Consider the following 20,205-nt stretch of genomic DNA (forward strand, 5'->3'; position numbering starts at 1 on the left):
TAGCGGGGAAGATAAGAAGATGTAAGTCGGATTGAGGCTATTTCGACTTTGATATGAAGAAGTTGAGGAAGGTGAATAGGAGGTGTAAACGGCTTCTACGGTGGGGGTTCTAAATGCAGGTCCGGGGAAGCTTTGCGTCACAAGCTAGTAACCTAATTCATAGAAGGGAGGGGCGTATCTCAATCTAAGAAAGCTCCTCGTGGCTCAGCTGAGGCTGGAATTAAGAGGTTTAAGTTGATTATGAATTAGAGTGGACAGGGATACTCAACTTGGGTCTGGTGGGGGCGTGTGTCACATGCACTTCCCGAGATGAGATGCCATTCGTAAGTCTAAACTTAGAATAACTTAGAATCTCAATTATTTCACCAAAAAAATAAACCAAAAATTATCGAAGCCTGATTTCATATCGTCGAATAGCGAACAATTCTTCGATATTCTGGAGAAACCACCCCTTCTCTTTGTACTTCCTGGAAAATGTACGCACCAGGGATCTCTGCTCTCAATCATCGCAGACCAGCAGCATCTTATTCTGTACAGCACGTGTCTCATGTCTCCAGATATCAAGCCTAGACATTCGCGAGCAGATTTTGTTGGGATATCTACTAGTTAAACGTATAAGAAGGACGAATCAAAACGGTTAATAATATAATAATCAATAATCGGCGCGCAATTTACTCCGGCCGAACTTGTCTCAGATCTTTCGAACAACATGTCGGAGCCTCGGTCCAAATCACCTCAGGATGGCGAGAATGGCCAGTCTTCGGGGTTGCAAGACGACAAGCCACGTTTGACCGAAGAGGAAAAGAAGCAGAACCATATCGCATCAGGTGACTAATCTATTGCTCGCACATAGCCTTGTAAGGAAACCAACTGACTGGGTGTCTATAGAACAAAAGCGTAGGGAAGCTATTCGGGCTGGCTTTGATCGCCTCTGCGCTCTGGTACCTGGATTGGCAGGTCATGGTCGCTCTGAGGGTTATGTCTTGAAAGAAACAGTAAAGTACATGCGGGAACAACTTGGTAGACGCCGCGAATTAGTTGAGGAGGCGGAAGCGAAAGGGATCACCGTTCCGGATCACCTAAAAGAGCAAGCCACCTTTTTCTTCTTCTTTCCCCGCCCCCAAATCGATCATCATACTAATTGGTTCTCTAGACCAGTCAAGATCCTTGAGAGATTGGAGGCCCGACAAAAGGAATTGCAGAAAGTGCATGGAGTTCATGATTTAGATGACGATAGTTAGGTAACTACGACTAATTCTTCGGTTTGGAATTGAAAGGACTCAGGCAGGAGGCGAATGTGTTTTCGTTATGGATTAGGTTCAATTGGGTATGGCTATGGAGAACATGCCCCCATTATTGGTAGGAGTCGGCCTTATTTTTCAGGAGTGCAAATAGATCTTTCGGTAACATATCTTGCTTGGTCCCACTCCCGTCATTCCCCAATCCCGACATGCCAATCGTAACTGTACCGTTTGGTACCTGTTTTGGACCCACGGTGACGATTACGCCATAGCCCTTTGATTTAGCCTCTCTTGCTTTGAGCGGTAGGCTCCTCTGGCTATCGTCAATATCTACTATAAGTTGAGAGGGGTTTACGACTGGGCCTTCGGTTGACCCATCTCTACCCATAAGAATATCTTGGGCTAACCTAGCTAATCTCACTACTGGTTCACTATCATTAACGGTAACTATCATTACCTGCCTTGGATTCAACCAAAATGGCCACTTGCCATCGTAATGTTCAATAAGTAAGGCCATCAGTCTTTCCACCGAACCCAACACAGCTCTGTGGATCAGGACGGGGGTTACAAGCCCAAACTCAGCTAGCTTTTCGGCATCTGTAGTAATTTCGCCCCTTCGTTCGAATTCAGGTGCTGGTGCTAGGTAGCCTAAGTCGAATCGTTTCGGTAGCTGGAAATCTAACTGTATCGTAGCAGTTTGGTGCTCCTTGCCATCTGAATCTCTTAATACGATATCGATTTTGGGTCCGTAGAATGCACCATCGCCTTCGTTTATAGTCCACTCTTGACCGGATGCATCTAACGCTCTCTTAAGAGCATTCTCAGCCCTCTCCCACTCTTCAGCAGTTCCAATGTAATGATCGGCCGGGCGCGTCGAGAGGGCTAATCGGTAAGGTCCTAGCTTGAAGGTAGAGTAGACGACACGCACGAAGTCAAGTGTCTTCTTGATCTCCTCCTCGATTTGTATCGGCCGGCAAAATATGTGACCGTCATCTTGGTGGAAACGTCGTACTCGGGTTAAGCCACTGAGAGCTCCGGATATCTCGTTCCGGTGGAGGGGGGAGAAGTCGGCATATCGGATAGGCAACTGTCGGTAGCTTCGTCGTTGGGATGCAAAGATCAGGCAATGACCTGGGCAGTTCATGGGCTTAAGGCCATATTCGTCCTCTTCGTCACCAGCCTTCGTACTATCGCTACGTGAGGGCGATGTACTTGTCACCGTATACATGTCATCACTGTAATTTTCTAAATGGCCCGATTTCCTCCATAGTGCCTTTTTATATATGGTGGGGGTGATGACCTCGTCGAAACCATATCGTACATATTGCTTTCGTAGAAACTCTACAAGACGATTGAATATTCGCGCACCATTAGGCAGCAGTATCGGCGATCCGGGGCTATATATCGAGGTCGTAAATAGCTCTTGTTGGAGGCCGAGTTGTCGGTGATCTGCGGGGGGTTTTGGTGGGAGACCCGAAGTTGCGTGGGACGAACAGGTTCGGATCAAGAGGTGTTTATGCAAGGGTGACCCGATGGTTGTTTGTGTTCGAAGCACACATCTCGATATTTGAGGGCGTATCCTCAATACCCTTCGCGCGAACATGCCGCCAATCAGTTGTCAATTTTCAAAGCATGACTGGGGACTTTTTCAAGCTCCGAGAAGAAATAGCGAACAAAAAATTAAAGAAATTCACTAAATTGATTCGCGTGGACTAATTGGAGAGTGACAGGGGTTCGGAGCTTCTTAGGCTTGGCACACTAGTCCGAATAAGACATAAGTTAACGGACTAACGTCATAAGTACGGGGTACTCTCACCTTAGTCTGTCTCAGGAGCCTAGAAGAAGTACTTCATACATCACAAACACTATCTTGGTGAAAGTATATTTTTTACTGGATATGGTACAGCACCCAATCACAAGTTGCAACGCTAGCCCCGTGACATCAATGTCACCCGCGACCAGTTGATGATATCTCTTAAACTCACATAAGGCGAATGGATGCCTCCATCCAATGCGCTCCTTCTTCAAGACATGAAATTTCTACGCGACCGCTTTTTCCAGAACTCTGCCTATTTCCACATTCATCTCGAAATTTTACGATCTACCAGCATTTCTCTATGAGTCACTAGAAACCAGCGATCCCTGTTTGTATGGTTTAACACTAGACTCGACCATCTTGGCATTAGTATATAATATTCGCGTTTGCCTTCCAAGGTTGCCTACCTAATCACCGGCGTTTGCAAAAGAACTATGACTACCAAACATCCCGCGAGGTAGATTCTAAATATTTAACATCTCGACCATTCGGAGGAGGCTGGTTCTTGTCTCACTTTCAAGAGACAACACCACCCAGGAGCTAGGAGAATCCGTTCTGGATTCCCTCGAAACTGCCTATCCCAAACATGACACGGAATCAGCAATCGAACCTCTCCGTTGAGGATTCTTGGCGCATGGTAGAAGGAGGTGATAACGATAGCTTCGACACCGCCATAATCCAAGATCCATTCGAAGGCGACGCCATCATTTTCAGCAGCCAGTCCCAACAAACCTCCGCATCGTCTCAGGATCCAAGTGTAGGGTCCCAGGAAAGCATTCGCGATTTTGCTAACAGGGCAGACGAAGATCAAGTTATACTACGGGCTCCTTTTCAACCCTCGCTCCCTTCCACTAGGCACACATCCATACATGACAAAGACGCAACCCCCGTTCCGGAATTCTTTATGCCTACAGTGGACATTGACAGCCCGCCGCGCACTCGGCGTTCATCCAGGGGTGCTAAACCAGTTATGACTAGTCCGCGGGTATTAAGGAGAAGAGGTAACCGTCAAGAAGATAGCGTCTCAACCATACGAAGTCCTCAGTACAGATCGGATGAGCCACCCCGCAGACAATCTCTTTCGGAAAGATTTACATCATCTGCCCCCGAATTTCTATTCGACGCTGCTGCCTGGACTTTTGATATCCTCCGTGTAGCCCTGCGCTACGCGAAGTGGCCTCTAGGGATGCTACTTGCAGTTTACATGATCATTGGAGCGTTGATAGTCGCTAAGGATATGATCGTCACTTCAGTGTCGGCGCCGCTAGCGCCACTTTGCTCGGTGCCTGGTGCATCTATGATGAACCTACCGTTTTGTCCAGCCACGGGGTCCTCGAAATCACATGACGATGCATCTTCGGTCGAGTTTGATGAGTTGATGAGTGTGCAGTCTCAGTTTGAGAAGGTCCTAGAGGACTCCGCGCAAGGTGTTTCATTACCGATGGAAATGAAGCGATCAGAAACTTCCGTTCGCGACTTACGTACGATGGTCAAATACAGCGAGCTACCAACTCGTAACGACCTAGTGCATGAATTTGATAATTACATCGGGTTTATCCGCGCTAGTGCCAACGATTTACAAATGTTCAACACTCACGTCGGCGGCGCAGTCGACAGCGTCATCAGCATCAACCGATGGACATCACGGTTTATCGACTCCATTGCATTAAACCGCGAAGCGAACAACAACATGGTGTCCCGCTTCTCTAATTGGCTCTTCGCTCCTTTTCAAGTAGCAGTCTTCGACGAGCGCGCACTTCTTGATAAGTACATCGAACACACGGCGCTAGTGTCAGAAAAGATCGCAAACCTCATCCTTGAAGCTCAAGCTGTGCTACGTCTGTTTAATCAAGCAGAGAACAGTCTTGGGCTTATCAATGAACACGTCGTCCATACGGGCAATGTGGTCAAGGAGAAACATAGCGAGGTATTATGGAACGTCTGGACGCTTGTTGGCGCGAATAACCGTCGTCTACATAACCTGAAGTCGCAACTGAATCTTCTGGAACAAGTCGAAACTCAGCGACACACGGCTGTCGAAAGTCTTGGTTCTTTGATCAACGACTTGACCGATATTCAGACAAAGCTGAGCGATTTAAGGGATCGGGTTGCGGCTCCCGGGGTAGTGGCAGGCACAGCGGAGATTCCGTTAAGTGTGCATATCGAGACCATTAATGCTGGTGTCGAGAGGTTGGAGAGTGCACGGAGTCGGATTCGAGTGGAGGAGAATGAGAGGCTGCAGCAGGCATTGCAGAAGTCGCGGGAGAATGATCGGTTGATTGATGGGTGATTGGGATGGAGGCTACGAATATTATGCGCATTATGGATACTTTACGACTCTGAATACAAAGATTAGGTTAATTCTGGTAATGGGAGTTGGGGAGTTGCGGGTGGATTTGTACTCAGTGTAGGATAGGCGCGAAGGCTTGGTCGCGATTGAGAACAGTGCCAGAATGATAATGCTCGGATACGGGATGCAGTATTTTAATAGCGCATATCAAATAGCGCTGAGGCGTGATAGAGGCGTTCCTGGCACGGTCTCTGAAGTCCGTTAAGCTACCCGTCGCAAAGAATATTACCCGAGAAGCCATCTACCTCCAAAGTGAGTATATGATACTCCCCGTGCTATTGATTGACTAAATACGGGTGGGAAACCCTTGAGAACCCATCCCATTGATAACCAATCTCGCCTACAAAGGCCATTGGCTCTTTTGCAAAGCCACCACCGTAGAAATACACATAGGTAGGGTACGTACTCGGCATTGGGCTCCAATGGAAGCTTAATGGGAGCGCCACAGCGATAGATAATTGGAGGAATCGCATTTTGCAGTGCTCCGGATAGGAGTAGGAGCGCGGAAGTTGTAGCGTGTCACAGAGGAGGGGTGCCTAAGTATTCTCGGCATGTTCACGCAACATTTAGACGGAAACTCCATCGCACGAGTACATCGAATTCCATCCCGGCAATACATCATCGAGTTTTAGAGCAAGATGTCTAACGCAGAAAAAAAAAATACAAGAAAGCCAGAGTTCAGTGGTGGGATCACCGAACCATGCACATCTTATGCCCATGGTGCGACGGAATCCATCAGCATGGCTTTGAAGGGAACTATGACCAACGCCATATACATGTGTGTCATTGTGCTTCAGTGGACAGCGACAGTACCCAAGTATTTGAGTACGAGATACGATTCCTACTTGGTACAGCATCAACGCTTCGGTACGAAATCGATAAGGAAAATTTTCGGTTCGTAGCAGGCGGGGCTCGTCTGCCTGTCGAAGGCATCTCCGATAACGAGGCAGAAGATTTGAGGGTTAGTTTTAAGATAGTGTCGAGGCGAAACTAAAGTGGGTAGAGGCAGTCGAGACTGAAATGTTCCTCGATGACCCGGTTGAGAAAATAATTATTGCAAGAGACAAGATGGTAAAAGGCGATATCGGATATATCCGCAAGTACCTCGAATCCTCTTCGGATGCCAACATATTCTTACACGGCGTCGAGACATCAGGAAAGACCGCACTACATCTGGCTGCATGCAAAAAATCGTCTAGAATGGTGCGACTTCTCCTCTGAAAGGGTGCTGATCCGAACGCTGCTGACAATTATGGCCGAATCGCTCTCATGGAGGCGGCGCTGTGGGGACGACTGGGAAATGTTGAAGCCCTTATGGAGTACGGAGCTGATAAGTCTAAGGTGTGCATCGACGGCAACCATCTTCGATGTGCCGCTTATTTTGAAAAACCGTCAGAGGAAAATAAAGAAAGGCGTTCTGGCCTCTATAAAGAAAATACATATGTAAAGGACCATGATCGCAGAATTATCGTCGGGCTTCTTGAGGATGTGGCGGACGAGCCAAGTATTCCCCAATTAGATATATTTGCCTTTTAACACTCGCCCAATGATCGCAAGTTGCTCTCCCTAACTACTTACTATACTATCCCCAACGAGTGGAAGACGGTTGCACGTTTAATCCGGGGTGGGGGGCTTCCAGATATCGCCGCTATGAGCGGTTGGTCACACGAACCAAACAAGAGCATCCATGTTGCTGGTAAGGACTGGACAGACGAAGTGTTATTTCTATGTAGGATACCCGGTTTCGACCTGGAACCCCACTACTATGACCGGGGCATACCAGGGCAATACAACGCATGCCATGCAGAGAAGCAGTTAGCCGCATACTTCATCCATAAACACCTATTCCTAGAGCATGAACTTGCCGGCCCTGAAGAGTCGGAGTCGGGGGTTGAATTATCGCTTTCAAGACTCACCATAGGGAATCAACAGAACAGAAACAAAGAAGGATGGACCGAGAATATAGGGAAAGGCTTGCAGACCTACGGGGAGTATCCCCAGAAGAAACCTTGGAGAGTGCCATTATATTAGTTAGCAGCCCCGTGTGCAGTAGCTGCAGAGATTTTATATCCCAAGTGAATAGCGTGCTGAAGTTGAGTTTGAAGCTGCAGCATCGTTGCTCGGATCAATCATGCTCTGTGTGTCCGATGGAGGTATCTCGACGCCTTCCTGGCTGTCGAGACCATTCGAGGAGGATGTAACAGACGTAAGAAAGTTCAGAAATGATGGGTTCGCGACGGAAGGGGAAGAAAAGGGACAAATTTACCTAGATAAACTTTACCAGAATCACACTACGAGATATTGAATTGACCAAGATTAACCCTTATTTACTTACCAACGCATCTATTCTTACGATATTACCACGAAAATCGTCACAGCAAAACGGTGTCGAAATATCGACTACGTACCTAGGTATGGAAGGTACTGAGTAAGGATCTAGGTAGATCTCTCGATGATGATTCTCGTAAGATACACCTAACCTGAGTGCATTCTACTGATATCGCTATCAAAAACACTAGATTATCAGCTCGACCTACGATTTTGCCCCGATGATTCATATCTGTCACTTACTAGCCAGTGGATTGATAGTGACTATCCAAGATTCCGCAGCACTGTGGGGTGGAAACAAATTGATTAGGAGTAGCATTATGGTCCTGAGACGTTTCCATCACAATATACATATACAAGGTGCTCTCCGACGTTCGAAGCACCCTTCCTAACCCACCAACCCACACTCTCCATACCCATCAACCACAACAAGCAAGAAATAGATCCATCTTAGATCTTCAACCCATATCCGAGCATCATACAAGAGTCTACATATCGGCCCACAATGCCCGGTAACAACCACGGCGGCGGCAGCCGAAACAACTCGGGCAGCAAAGGAGGCAGTTCGAGGAACGAAGGAAGGTACCGGTTCGAACGCCTCGGGGCATCGTGGTGGTCACCACAACACTACCGGCACCGACAATGCGAAGGGAGGAAAATCCGGTGGCTACTATGGTCACCATAGCAGCAAGAAATAGTCACTGAATATTTCTCATGGGGCACCACATCGCTTCATATTGGGGATAAAAAGGCACAATACTCCTACCACTAGAATTATTACGAACCTTGATTTCCTCTTCAGGAGGAACGCCAAGTTGTCTCGATAGACGTTGACATAATAGAAAGCACACAAATTTGTCGAATAGATTTATATTTATCCCAGCCCCATCATTATACTCATCAGAGATATAGTTGATCTTCACATTCAGTGGGAGAAATTTTTGGTATTAGCAAGAAGTCACCAAAATGTAGATAGCTAAAGGCCATTTTGTAAAAGTTTATTTTATTTATAATGAACCTAAATAACGAGAAAAAAAGTCCATTCTGTGTGTCAAAATGAATATTTTATAAAGGGGGTAGGTACCTAGGTACCTGGCTACGTAACCCCTTTCTGGGACGAGACACTGGGAGGAGGGCAAAATAATCAAACGCAAGAGTAATTATATGAATACAATAAAAGCAATTACCTCACGGGGTTGTAATAAATGGAAATGTTAAAATAAAAAAGAATCATTCAGCATCGGCTCGAATCGATGTCCTTAAAATATAATATTTGCGCCTACCGGAGATTTGCACCCGGGTCTCTCCCTTGTCTCTCACCAGCTAGGCTAATGGGAGGGGAGCGAGCTAACTACTGCTCCATAGGCACTGAGTTCGTATTGGAAAGCAGCAATTTATTTAATTATATAAAGGATCTATCCCGTCGCTGGGCCGGATGGACATAATTACTGACTGAGTGGAAGGGAAGGTGTGCCGTACCTAGGTAGTGGACGTTCCTGCCTTAGATGCCAGGCAGAGATGGGACCAACCAATAAATGCAACACTATATAAAATATGACAGATTTCTTACACTTGTTACCTAGGTACATCCTCAGGTACTTTGACTGGAATTAATTCATCGGCCATCCTTCTGCCAACTTATGAACTCACGACTATTCTAGAATGTATATGGGTAGGTACCTAGGTAGGTATTGATTATTTGATGCCACTCCATCGTGCTCAGTACCCCACAGCAGATTCATAGCTGCACATGCTAGTTATATGAAAAATAACGCCTTGTTCAAAAACAGCAATAGAATTTTCGTAACAAATCAATTGTCTCTGTACCATCCAATTGTAGCCCGCGCCTATCAATTCCTATATAACCCCTTTTAGCATCGCAATAATTATTAGTTAGAGGTGTCAGTATAATCTGAAGCAAAGACAATATGGCTGAACGTAAATCATACTGGGAGCCAAAGTGGTATTCTCGATCAAGGAGACGTGGAGCTAGAGCTCTTAATCGATCAGCAGGTACACAACCTACGTCAACTACTTCATCAGAACAGCCTTCGCCTGCACCCCCAGCTACGCTATCATCCACACAGGATGTCACTGAAAGTTGGTACTGGGTTTCACACAACCGACGCTTTCAGCTTGAGCCAGATGAAGAATTTTCCTTACCCGTTATGTGCTGGACTGCTCCAGGCCCATACGATTACGTGAGGCTAACCCTCCAAAGGGCAGTCCCTAATAGGTTCAACTCCAGGCCAGATCAGTTTCAAGATGCATGGGGTGGGCAATTGGGAGGCAGCACGGCTCAGAGGTGGAACGGGCGCCGTTCACTAATGTTCAAGGGTCTGAAGATTAAATGGCCGGGTGAATATCGATTCAAGGTCGATTTTATGGATTGTGACGGTGAGTTGCCAGGGACCGTGGTTAAGACGTTGTATAGTGGTATCTATCACAGAAAACTCGTTACACCAGAGAGATGGATACGATAGAAGAGGAGGTCGAGAAAGAGTAATGGTCTAAGAAAAAAAAAATTCAAAAAGAAAAACCTAGGTAGGGTATAGAGCATACATACAATTATAGAAAACCCCCCCAAAGACTTTATAAAAACAATATTCTTTGTGAACATGATTATTGCGGTGATGTTGTCGCTGAGTATAAAAACAATTATTTTCTCGCTCTCACATTTCCAATGATACGGTGGTTTCGGGTGGCAAGAAGCGCGGCATTTCCCAGCCCCTGCATGTTAAGGCTGATCTGCCCGCAGCCGTAGTTGAAGCTGAGCCGTACAGACTTCGAAAGTCGGACCGAGGCTTGTTGCCGGTAGCTGTAGTTGAGCCTGAGTTGTACGAACTTTGAAATATGGACCGAGGCCTGCGGTATTCCTTTGGTAGTGAGATAAATTTCTTGTAGTTTTCGTACGGTTCATTGGTGAATAAGAGCCGTCCAAGTAGCAGGGTGTTCTGGGCCCCGCGCTCCCTGGCGATTTGGGGTGATTCGCACGGTCCATAGGATAGAACCCTTCTCCTGTTAATAAGGATTCTGCAAGTGTAGCCTAATATGCCCGCCGAACACTCGCAGGTAGGGCTTCCCCAGCCAGAGTCATGACAAAAGTCTGGAACGACGTATTGTGAGCGGAGGTCAGAACAATCGCAGTAAACAACATGGGATCGGGAGGGCTTAGTAGACAGTCAAAACTTACTTTCGAGATCCTCTAAGGGAGATCTCGATGTAGATACATGTGATTCTTCTTCAGGTATAGTCCATTCCATGGGTGTTTCTTTGGCATAAGGGTTGATTAATTTGTAAGCTGCGCTGTAGGTTAATGCGTCGCCGGGCCCGAGAGCCTTTTTGTATCCTTCTAAAGCATGCTGGTACATCCCTTTCGCTTCTCTTAACTTGCCCTGTTTAGTGTAAAGAGCACCCATATTGTATGTTATGTTAATGGCCAATATGTGGTCGGCCCCTAATGTGTTTTTATATCCGTCAAGGGCGCGCCAGTACATCTTTTCGGCTCTCTGTAAGTCGTGTTGTTTCATATGAAGAACGGCGAAGTTGCTTATGATTCGAAGCGTTAATGGATGTGCTGGCCCTAGATGCTTTTCTCTGCCCTCTAATGCGCGCTGGTACATTTCCTTTGCTTTATCAAATTCGTTCTGATCCACGTAGAGGAGCCCTAGGTTGTTGACTGTACCGAGAGTTGATACATGATTGGGCCCTAGTTCTTGTTCTCTTCCTTTCAGTGCCCGTCTGTACATTTTTTCCGCCGACTCCAACTGTCCTTTATTCTGGTAAAGAACGCCAAGGTTATTTACTGTGTCGAGAGTCGATCTGGAATCTGGTCCTAGAATTTGTTCCTTGCCATTTAATGCATAGCGATACATCTCCTCTGATTCTGTTAACTTCCCTTGGCTCCGGAAGAGGTCTCCCAAGTAGTGAGCTGCGTTGAGCACCGCGCTGATGCCTTTCTCGTATGGTTGTTCATCCGTATCCATCCTATACATCGCGCCTTTGTCGGATGAGATCCAGGCTCGACAAGTTTCCGCGTGTCGGACTAATCTTCGATGGAAATTCCAATCCTTGCCATTTCTGCTTCGCACGCACATGCCGACCACTATGACGGCCAACTTCATGAACTCGACTCTTCGCTTACCAACTTGTATTCCTAACACCCACTTGTGAACGACCGGGTGCATAGAGTAGCTTTCTTTCCCCTCCCCTTCCTCGATTATTGAATAATTTAGTAGAACTCTTATGGCCCTGGTAAACGTAAGTTGATCAGTTGCTAGCTTCCGGAGCCACTCGGGCAGGTTCATCGTAGAGTTTGCGACGGATTGAAGCAGGCCATACCAAAGAACTTTGTTGTCTAGGAATGCCCACAACATTAGCAACTCTGTGGCTTCCACGCTGATGTCTTTGATGGCATTGAACGATATCCACCAAGTTGTGCTGAGGCTGTGTTGCTTCTCGTAGTCTATGAGTGGTGGATAGGGCTCATCTTTCATTAACAAGTTCCATTGTTCTTTATAGTGCCGAATATACGAACTAAATTCAAGCTTGGTTTCTCTAAGATATGCAGCAGCTTGGGCCAAGGCAAGAGGCAAGCCGTCAAGCAGATCTAATAAATCTATGGTGTCGACCAAATCTATTCAGTGGTGGTCAGTACCAATACATATGGAAAAGAAATTGCATAGGAATAGTAGTTAGAACTTACCTAAATTCATCCCGTACCATCTTTGAAATATGGCATGTGCTTGGACTTTCCCAACTTTTTCGAGTTTCTTCGAGTCACCAAGTTGTGCGAGCCGAGCTAGACGAGTGGTAATGAGGATTGATCCGTGGTCACTCGGGAGGTAGCGGTTTATATCGTATGCGCCATGAAATGGATTGTTATTTGGATATTTCCGGTCAACATTGTCAAACACGAGAAGCCAATCAGTATTGTCGGGGCGACTCAACCATTCCATCATCTCTATGACAACCGCATCTAGATTACCTTTGCCATGTGAGAGATACTTTCGACTCTCTTCAGAAACTTGTCCCTCTGGGACACGGGCTATGCAGCTCGCAAGGCTTTGTTTCAAGTTATCTTCTGAACTTCCATCTAGCCAGAATACCGCGCTGAACTTCCCGTGATGGTGTCGAGTAAAGTCGATCGCCAGTTGCGTTTTCCCGATGCCGCCAAGACCATAGAGGACGAATATTTTCCGTCCATGAGAGTGACATCCCGGAAGAAGAGTCTGTTCGATTTTGGCTGTATCAAATGGACGTGGAACGAAATTCATGGTCACTGATACACCTTGCAGACTGAACGGTATTTGGTAACAGCTGGAACCTTGAAAACATATTCATTAGTAAACCTCAGAAATCACTAGTAGCTAGGATTATACACGCAGGATATAAGCAAAGCTAAGGAAACTATTTAGCCTCAGGGTTCCCATCTCTCCTCTCTGGTAGACTTGTCTCATGACTCGGAGAGAAAATCTACCATAAACTCATTCACGTGGTGATAAAGCCAAAACGTGTAGGTTCTTTCAACATAAGACATTCACATGGATATGGATTAGGACATACACTGCTCTGTTATAGCTTGACGAGTGATGTTAGTTGATGAGTACTTGAGATTCAGGGGGTTCGTGGAAGCCCTGTTGGTTTCATCACGTACATGGGCTGCTGTCTTCTGTCACCTTTCTCATCATATCATACAATGCGTTCTTCACAGGCCTGTATTTTTGGCTCTCTTCATTCCCGAATCTGCACAAATTTCGATGGTCTGCTCCTTGGATAGGTATGGCAACTTCGTTATGGAGTCGAAGATTTGCGGAGTCCTTGTTAACAATCTGTGCGGCTTGTATTAGCAAAATAATTGGGGAATTGTCCTTAGAATGGAGTTGACGAACAATTTGGTTTCCGATTCTCATTGTCTCATAAAATGTGCGGATCAATTTCAAGTTGTTGGCTAGCTGAATGAATGAATCTGAGATTTGTGAGAGAGCGGGAGAGTTGCGCTTCAATGCCTTAACGACTTCCCGGTTTCCAACGGATCCTAGAGTGCCGTAATTGAAGATGCTTGTTACGAAATCAGCCCACCATGCAATGTCGGATCCACGATGCGGAACACCAAAGAGGATGGCTCCGGCTGCGCTGTCTCGCAGGTCTTCCCAGTGATCCGAGCGCTCATTCGTAAGAATTAGTGCCTTTTTCACAATGATCCCCCCTAAACTATGGGCGATGAATATGATTGGTTTCTTCTTCGCGGAGGGCTTTAGGCGCTCGCCAGCGAGCCCATCAATCAGAGATCGGGCGGCATCGTCGATTGTATTTACGGACTGGCTTAGCGTATACGACGAGTCGTATCCAAACGACCATATCCTAATGTTCGAGAATTGGAGAGGTAGGAAGTCTCTAAGCCACATCTTTCCGGTGTCGCTATCCGTCCAGGTCTCTTCCCAATCGCCGCCGAGACCGTGAACAGCCACCACACTTATTGTCGTCAAGTTAACAATGATTTCACGGTCGCGCCTCAGTTTGTTGATCGCTTACTCTACGTCGAAGGGGTCGGAAACATGGACTGGAAAGAGTCCAAACCTCTCGGGTTTCTCACAGGTCTAGTTCCGACGTTAGATTCAATCAGCTTACGACCTAGGTCGGCCATAAGGACTATCGCTAAGTAATAGGAGACTGACCTTGACGACAGTTATGGGTGGGATGGATAGCTCTTTACTTTGAGTGACCCCGCCTTGGAGAGCTTGTTGGCTTGGGTTCTCGCCATCTCCTTTGAAATGAAATCGGCATGGCCATCTGAGTCTCATCGCGGATACCTAGTTTGCCTTTCTCGACGAGGATGAGCATGTGATGTTTGGCGATCAACGGAGAGATTTAGTTCAGACATGGTATGGTTAGAACTGCTGCTGGGACAAGTATGTAGAGCTCCGACCCAAGCAGGGCGAAATGGGCTGCTTTGGTGCCAGCGCATGTTGTTCCAATTATAGTAGCAAGGCTACAAGTACTTGTGCAGAAAGTCAGTATATACTGTCAAAATTGTTAATTAACATACCAGAATAAGAGTTAGGTCAAAGCAAGCCGATTGGTCCACGCTAACATCCTACCTATAGAGCTGTCATAAGAGTAGGTACTTACCTAGGTACATAAAGTATGCATAACTATGAACAACGTACATATGTAAATAGTCTTATGCACTATTAAGCTGGGATTACCAACTCTCATAACAAGGAATAACCGCCCAGGTAAGTACCTAGGTACCAAGTCTCAGTAAAGTGGCGCAGATGAGGGGAATATCATCCACAGTCTTCATCCTCACCTACGTACCTAGCCCAATCAACCCAATCGTGAATGTAGTCGAAACTTAATGGGGGGGTTAATTGAGGTATGTTTTGCTATGGGCTTCGTGTACCCGCGGTTCTTCATGGCTTACGCATCTGTCTAGGCGATGATATCGTGGTAGAGTTAGTTTTCAACGTAAAAAATGTGAATGTTGGGTTTGGTGTGGGGGTCGGATTTAATAAGCAATAAAATCTCAGACATTATGACGACAGCGGCTGATTTATTCCGTGGCATCCATCAATCGAGAAAACAAGAATGACATCTCCACTAAAGCAAATATGAAAGTGTGCCACGCGTTTTCCGGAGTTCGGGGTAAATGATCATGGACTATGTAAGACATTTGATGTACGTAGTCTTCCGTGAGATCCTACTCAAATAATGTAGGTAGCCGTATTAGATGTAGTAACCAGCCATCCGACTAGAACTATCGGCGTGCGAGATTAATGTCGTGACGCCCACCGTTTCGGCGGGGAAAATAGAAGGATCGGCTCTCGATGAATCAATTTCGCTGCCCTTTGAAAAGACCACTAATGGTGTGCAACAAAGATTGACGCTGCTAACAGTACTACGTCAATATGAAGCCGAGGGTCCGGCTGACAATATATTACCCTTTCAAACCTGTCAGTTACCCCCAGATTATTATTATTAAGCGTCTAGGTATTGCGACTTAGACATCCCGACAAGCTATCTAAGACTTGGTATATCCATTACAATGCTCTACTTTAGCGACATCACTTTAGGGGCACCATTTGGGATCTGTTGTTCGCGTAGAACCCTAGTCGCATGACAGCATCCCGTATCTCACGATAGCTATGTTCTGCCATATCATCCGAAAAGATCGTGTCTGTCCATGCGAACTCGCTGCTCTGTTCGGTCCGTTTGTTGCGGGCGGAAATTATACTATTGGCCATAAGGCAGATTGTACTCGAATTGTATGCGCATAAAGTCATCCTGCGGTATGTCAGGTTAGTTACTAAACTTTTCTTGGCCAAGTGGGAGAACGCGTACCGGATAAAGTATGAATCCCTCGGAATAACAGTTGCGAAGAGTTTTAGGTATTCTCGAGATTCGTCTACAAGCTGTTTCCATCCGTGCGGTAGTGTTGGTGCATGGGAAACAACTTGTCCTGTGACGACTTGCTCTCCATAATCTTGTACGCGTCCCACCCATTTGGAATAGTGATATGAGTCCCACGCGCTAGCACAACAAAGTAAAGCCCGGCACGATACAGGGGTCGCATAGAGAAGGCAGAGGTATCTTGATAATTCGGGGACGTTGGCTTGCGACAAACTCGCGAGGCTGAATTCAGTAGGAAGTCCAGAGCTCCACTCGTCGAGCATTCGCAAGGTACGCGAGACGTTTTTAGTTCTCTCCTCGGAATTAGCATTCTGCGCGGATGGCGAGTAAATAGATTCGTAGACTTTCCCCTGGATCCTTGCTAGTTCCACGCGGGCGCGAAAGAAATTCAACTTGGTACGACCATCTGCCGCAAAGACGAACCCTGTCAAATCATCCGTCGCTTCTGATGGTGGCAAACTAAGGTCGATTTCGCCGTCGAGCTGAATGGGGGCTAACCTGGATAATAAACTGATATCCCTGTCGAGGATATAAGCTATCCAGAAGACTCGATTTCGCTGTAAGGATACCACTGGACATAGATACTCGGAAGCCTTCCGGTTATGAAGCCCAAGCCGATGAGCTAGACGTAGAGCGGTTGAAGTCAGAATTAAGGCTGGCCTCAAATCATCCGCTGTCCGGAATAATATGACTATCCCCAGAAGTACTTGGATATTGATCAAATCTATTTTACCCATAATAACGTCCGTCAGGACTGACTGTGCATTGTTCAAATATACGGCGGCATTGCCAGTCTGAGCCACGTTATTGGACCAACCGGTATGGGGAGAAAGTGCAAGGACGACATTAATCATTGCCCAAGTAACTGTATCCCTTACATGCGAATTCTCGTACCAGTCCTTAATCTTCTGTAATAGCGTCTCCGAGTGAAATAGAGGCATGATGGTATTGAAAGTGGCGAGGTAGTGTTCAACTATAGGCAGAACTTCTTGAAGTGGAGGTAGCTCTAGGATAGGAGGCAGGCTCGAAGCCCAGTTAGCTACCATGGTATCTTCTTCGCTCGCATGGCGCGGCGTTGAATTTGGAGTATTTTGTTCAGAGCCGGACTGTTTTTCTAACTTATCAACCTTTTCCAAGACTGTGCTTAGCTGATCTTCAAGAGTTTTGATCCGAGACTGTAAGGAGTCCTCCCGAAATTGTCTCTGAGCCGCGGCTTGCTTCTTGGATGGTGTCTTCCGACTAGAAGCCTTGTAGGTACAGTCGGACTTGTAAATCACGCAGGGAGAACAGCGGGGTGTTTCTCCATCACACTTAATTTTCTTGCGGTAGCATAGATCGCAGGCCTTGCGTGATGGATGCATTATAACACTTGTATAAGCTTAGATTCGATAATTTTAAATGATATATAAGTGTGCAGTGATGTTGTTGTAATAATTATCTCCAAAAGTTGCGGTTGGCTTGAGAAAAAAAAGGGGGTGGGGCTATTTTAAGGTTCCGCGGAGGCTCCGGTGACAAATGCGGCGAACTAACGGAAGCGGGGCGGAAGCGACGCTTATGAACTTAGACGCCTGCCCCGTTTATGAGGTTCCGAAGGAAGGTGCGATAAACATAAGAAGCTTCCGCGGGGGTGATATCATAAGTGCATACCGCCAATTATGAAACGGAAGCGCTATATTGGAAATTATCTCTTACGTAAGGTCCTTTTGGGAGTTCTGTAAGCATGGCGTGTATTATCATTGAATCCCCTTGTATATGTCTTCGTGGCGTAGTATATAAAGGAAATTAGCACACGGCTTTCCTCTAATTTCTTCCTATTCAAGTACCCATTGAATCATCGAATCACCCCTTAGGCTACAGCTGGCGAACTGTGAGCGGCGCGGCTTGCCTGTTTTGTCATTACGTCTTTAAAGATGCCAAATACTACTCAAACACCACCAGTGGAGGATAGGATGGCGTCTCACCAACCCGAAAGTCGACCAGATCGACGGGAACAATATGACGGTCGCGACCGAGACGTCGAGAAAGAAGAAGGTACCGACCGGGAACAACCCGAAGGATATTTATCTGGAACAGAGTCGGAGGACAAGGGGAGGACAATACGTGGCTTTCAGTGGCTCATACTATGTATATCCATTTACGCCACTTGTTTTCTATACGGACTCGATACGACAATCGCGGCCGATGTTCAAGGCCCCGTAGTTGAGACTTTGGGTCACGTTGAACAACTTTCTTGGGTTGGGGCTGGTTTTCCGTTAGGTTCAATTTGTGTTCTCCTCCTACTCGGCGCTCTTTACCGCACTTTCAACATGAAGTGGAACTTCGTTGCGACTGTGGCGCTCTTCGAAGTCGGCTCGGCTATTTGCGGTGCTGCTCCGACCATGAATGCCCTGATTGTCGGTCGTATCTTTGCCGGTGCCGGTGGCAGTGGTATTTACCTCGGATCACTGCAATACTTCGCGGTTATGACCGCCGAGAAGGAACGCGGGCTCTATATATCCCTTATAAGTGTATTTTGGGGGGTTGGAGCAGTGCTAGGGCCAGTAATTGGTGGTGCCTTTGCTGTATCCTCTGCAACCTGGCGTTGGGCGTTCTATATCAACCTTGTTATAGGAGCCGTCTCGGCTCCAGCCTTCCTCTTTGCTCTTCCAAACATTCATCCTATGCAAGGCGTTAGCATTCGGACCCGATTGGCTACTATCGATTTCGTGGGGTTTATTCTCGGAGCTGGCGTCTGGGTTACTTTTCTGCTAGCATTTACCATGGCGGGGGGCCAATGGCCATGGAAAGATGGACGTACCATCGCTACCTTCGTGGTCTTCGGTGTACTCTTAACTCTCTATGCCTTACAACAGTACTTCGCCGTCTTCACTACCCCGGCCCAACGCCTCTTCCCGGGCCACTTATTACGCGACCGTACAGAGGTATTGCTCTACATAGCAACAGCAGCCGGCACCACAACGTTATTTGTCGTCGTATATTACCTTCCTATTTATTTCCAATTCGTCAATAATGACCAAGCCCTTATGGCTGCCGTGCGCTTGCTCCCGTTTGTTGCTGTTGCTGTGACGGCAAACCTCACCTCGGGGTCCTTCCTCCACCTCATCAGGATGTATATGGCTCTCTTTGTTATAGCTAGCATCTTCTTGATTGCGGGCGGCGGCCCGCTGGTGGTTTACCTTGACCCTAGCACGAGTACTGGAACCATATACGGCCTAACAGTGCTCATTGCTATTGGCAGCGGGATATCAATGGTAACTTCATTCACGGTCGCAACCCTAACACTAAAACCAGAGGATGCGGGGGCCGGGATCAACCTACAGAGCGTTGCACAAATCGGTGGTCAGGTTATTGCACTTGCCATCGCCGGACAAATTTATCAATCGACCGCCACAAGAAACTTATCGGCAGCCCTAGCTGGTAATGGCTTTTCGGAAGAAGAAATCCGAGGGGCGGTGGCAGGGGCGCAAAGCGCTTTATTCGCGACACTGAATGGTGAATTGCGGGATAAAGCGACCAAAGCCATCACTGAGGCAATGCAAATGACCTTTCTTCTGGTACCTATTGCTGGGGGCGTTATGCTAATTGCTGCGGTGTGCATGAAGCGGGAGAAACTCTTCGGAAAAGCTGTCGCTGTTGGAGCTTAGAAGGCGCCGGTGTTGAGACGATTGATTTGGCATCAATTATGTTTGAAAATTGGTAGAATGAGAATGGAATACTAGGTGGAATGGCGCTAGACATAAAACTATGGCGGATTACTAGATTATTTAGGCGGCAATGGGTACCTAGGTGAACCTACTTACAGTGGGTAGAAAAAAGCTACCCACTGTAGGTTCATAGGTGCTAGGCTACCTACCTAGGTAGGTAAGGTTGGGGTGCTTCCTGATTTCTTTCTGGGTGGTTCAGTTGTCGACTGTTCGCCTGCATCTGCTGGATAGAGTGCTGATTAAATCGTTCTATAGATACTTTATAATTACCAAGGTATTTTTCTACTAGATTTAGATAGATTAGGTATTTAGATTGTACCACATCGGAGGGTTTATAAAAATAAAATAAAAAAA

At 46.7% G+C, this 20,205-nt stretch overlaps 8 protein-coding genes across 8 annotated transcripts; 5 read left to right on the forward strand and 3 right to left on the reverse strand.

The window, feature by feature from the left end:
* The first annotated feature begins 297 nt into the window (after positions 1–297).
* Positions 298–1,297, forward strand: F4822DRAFT_136215 (uncharacterized protein). The gene is made up of 2 exons (XM_051452773.1): positions 298–827; positions 889–1,297. The coding sequence occupies exons 1-2, from the start codon at positions 710–712 to the stop codon at positions 1,239–1,241; spliced, it is 471 nt and encodes a 156-aa protein (XP_051318417.1). The 5' UTR covers positions 298–709; the 3' UTR covers positions 1,242–1,297.
* F4822DRAFT_136216 (class II aaRS and biotin synthetase) lies at positions 1,298–2,931 on the reverse strand. Its single transcript, XM_051452774.1, has one exon. It carries the CDS (start codon positions 2,842–2,844, stop codon positions 1,354–1,356), a length of 1,491 nt encoding a protein of 496 aa, XP_051318418.1. The 5' UTR covers positions 2,845–2,931; the 3' UTR covers positions 1,298–1,353.
* Positions 2,932–3,177: 246 nt separating this feature from the next.
* On the forward strand, positions 3,178–5,739 carry F4822DRAFT_391649 (uncharacterized protein). Its single transcript, XM_051457145.1, has one exon. The coding sequence runs from the start codon at positions 3,644–3,646 to the stop codon at positions 5,345–5,347; it is 1,704 nt and encodes a 567-aa protein (XP_051318419.1). The 5' UTR covers positions 3,178–3,643; the 3' UTR covers positions 5,348–5,739.
* Positions 5,740–5,994: 255 nt separating this feature from the next.
* F4822DRAFT_136336 (uncharacterized protein) lies at positions 5,995–6,557 on the forward strand. Its single transcript, XM_051452776.1, has 2 exons — positions 5,995–6,503; position 6,557. Exon 1 carries the CDS (start codon positions 6,108–6,110, stop codon positions 6,399–6,401), a length of 294 nt encoding a protein of 97 aa, XP_051318420.1. The 5' UTR covers positions 5,995–6,107; the 3' UTR covers positions 6,402–6,503; position 6,557.
* A 399-nt stretch (positions 6,558–6,956) lies between these two features.
* On the forward strand, positions 6,957–7,733 carry F4822DRAFT_136324 (uncharacterized protein). Its single transcript, XM_051452775.1, has one exon. The coding sequence runs from the start codon at positions 7,058–7,060 to the stop codon at positions 7,436–7,438; it is 381 nt and encodes a 126-aa protein (XP_051318421.1). The 5' UTR covers positions 6,957–7,057; the 3' UTR covers positions 7,439–7,733.
* A 2,674-nt stretch (positions 7,734–10,407) lies between these two features.
* Positions 10,408–14,538, reverse strand: F4822DRAFT_425851 (uncharacterized protein; the record flags this gene model as incomplete). Its single annotated transcript, XM_051460425.1, has 7 exons — positions 10,408–10,841; positions 10,929–12,371; positions 12,441–13,061; positions 13,392–13,566; positions 13,627–14,209; positions 14,270–14,334; positions 14,413–14,538. The coding sequence occupies 7 exons, from the start codon at positions 14,536–14,538 to the stop codon at positions 10,408–10,410; spliced, it is 3,447 nt and encodes a 1,148-aa protein (XP_051318422.1).
* A 693-nt stretch (positions 14,539–15,231) lies between these two features.
* On the reverse strand, positions 15,232–17,782 carry F4822DRAFT_136499 (fungal-specific transcription factor domain-containing protein). The gene is made up of 2 exons (XM_051452779.1): positions 16,079–17,782; positions 15,232–16,021 (listed from the first exon to the last, which is right to left on the reverse strand). Exons 1-2 carry the CDS (start codon positions 17,506–17,508, stop codon positions 15,802–15,804), a joined length of 1,650 nt encoding a protein of 549 aa, XP_051318423.1. The 5' UTR covers positions 17,509–17,782; the 3' UTR covers positions 15,232–15,801.
* F4822DRAFT_391664 (MFS general substrate transporter) lies at positions 17,611–20,202 on the forward strand. Its single transcript, XM_051457146.1, has one exon. The coding sequence runs from the start codon at positions 18,058–18,060 to the stop codon at positions 19,789–19,791; it is 1,734 nt and encodes a 577-aa protein (XP_051318424.1). The 5' UTR covers positions 17,611–18,057; the 3' UTR covers positions 19,792–20,202.
* Positions 20,203–20,205: the final 3 nt, after the last annotated feature.

The sequence above is a fragment of the Hypoxylon trugodes genome (genome assembly GCF_022578975.1).
Source record: "Hypoxylon trugodes strain CBS 135444 unplaced genomic scaffold F4822scaffold_2, whole genome shotgun sequence".
NCBI classification, from domain to species: Eukaryota; Fungi; Ascomycota; class Sordariomycetes; order Xylariales; family Hypoxylaceae; genus Hypoxylon; species Hypoxylon trugodes.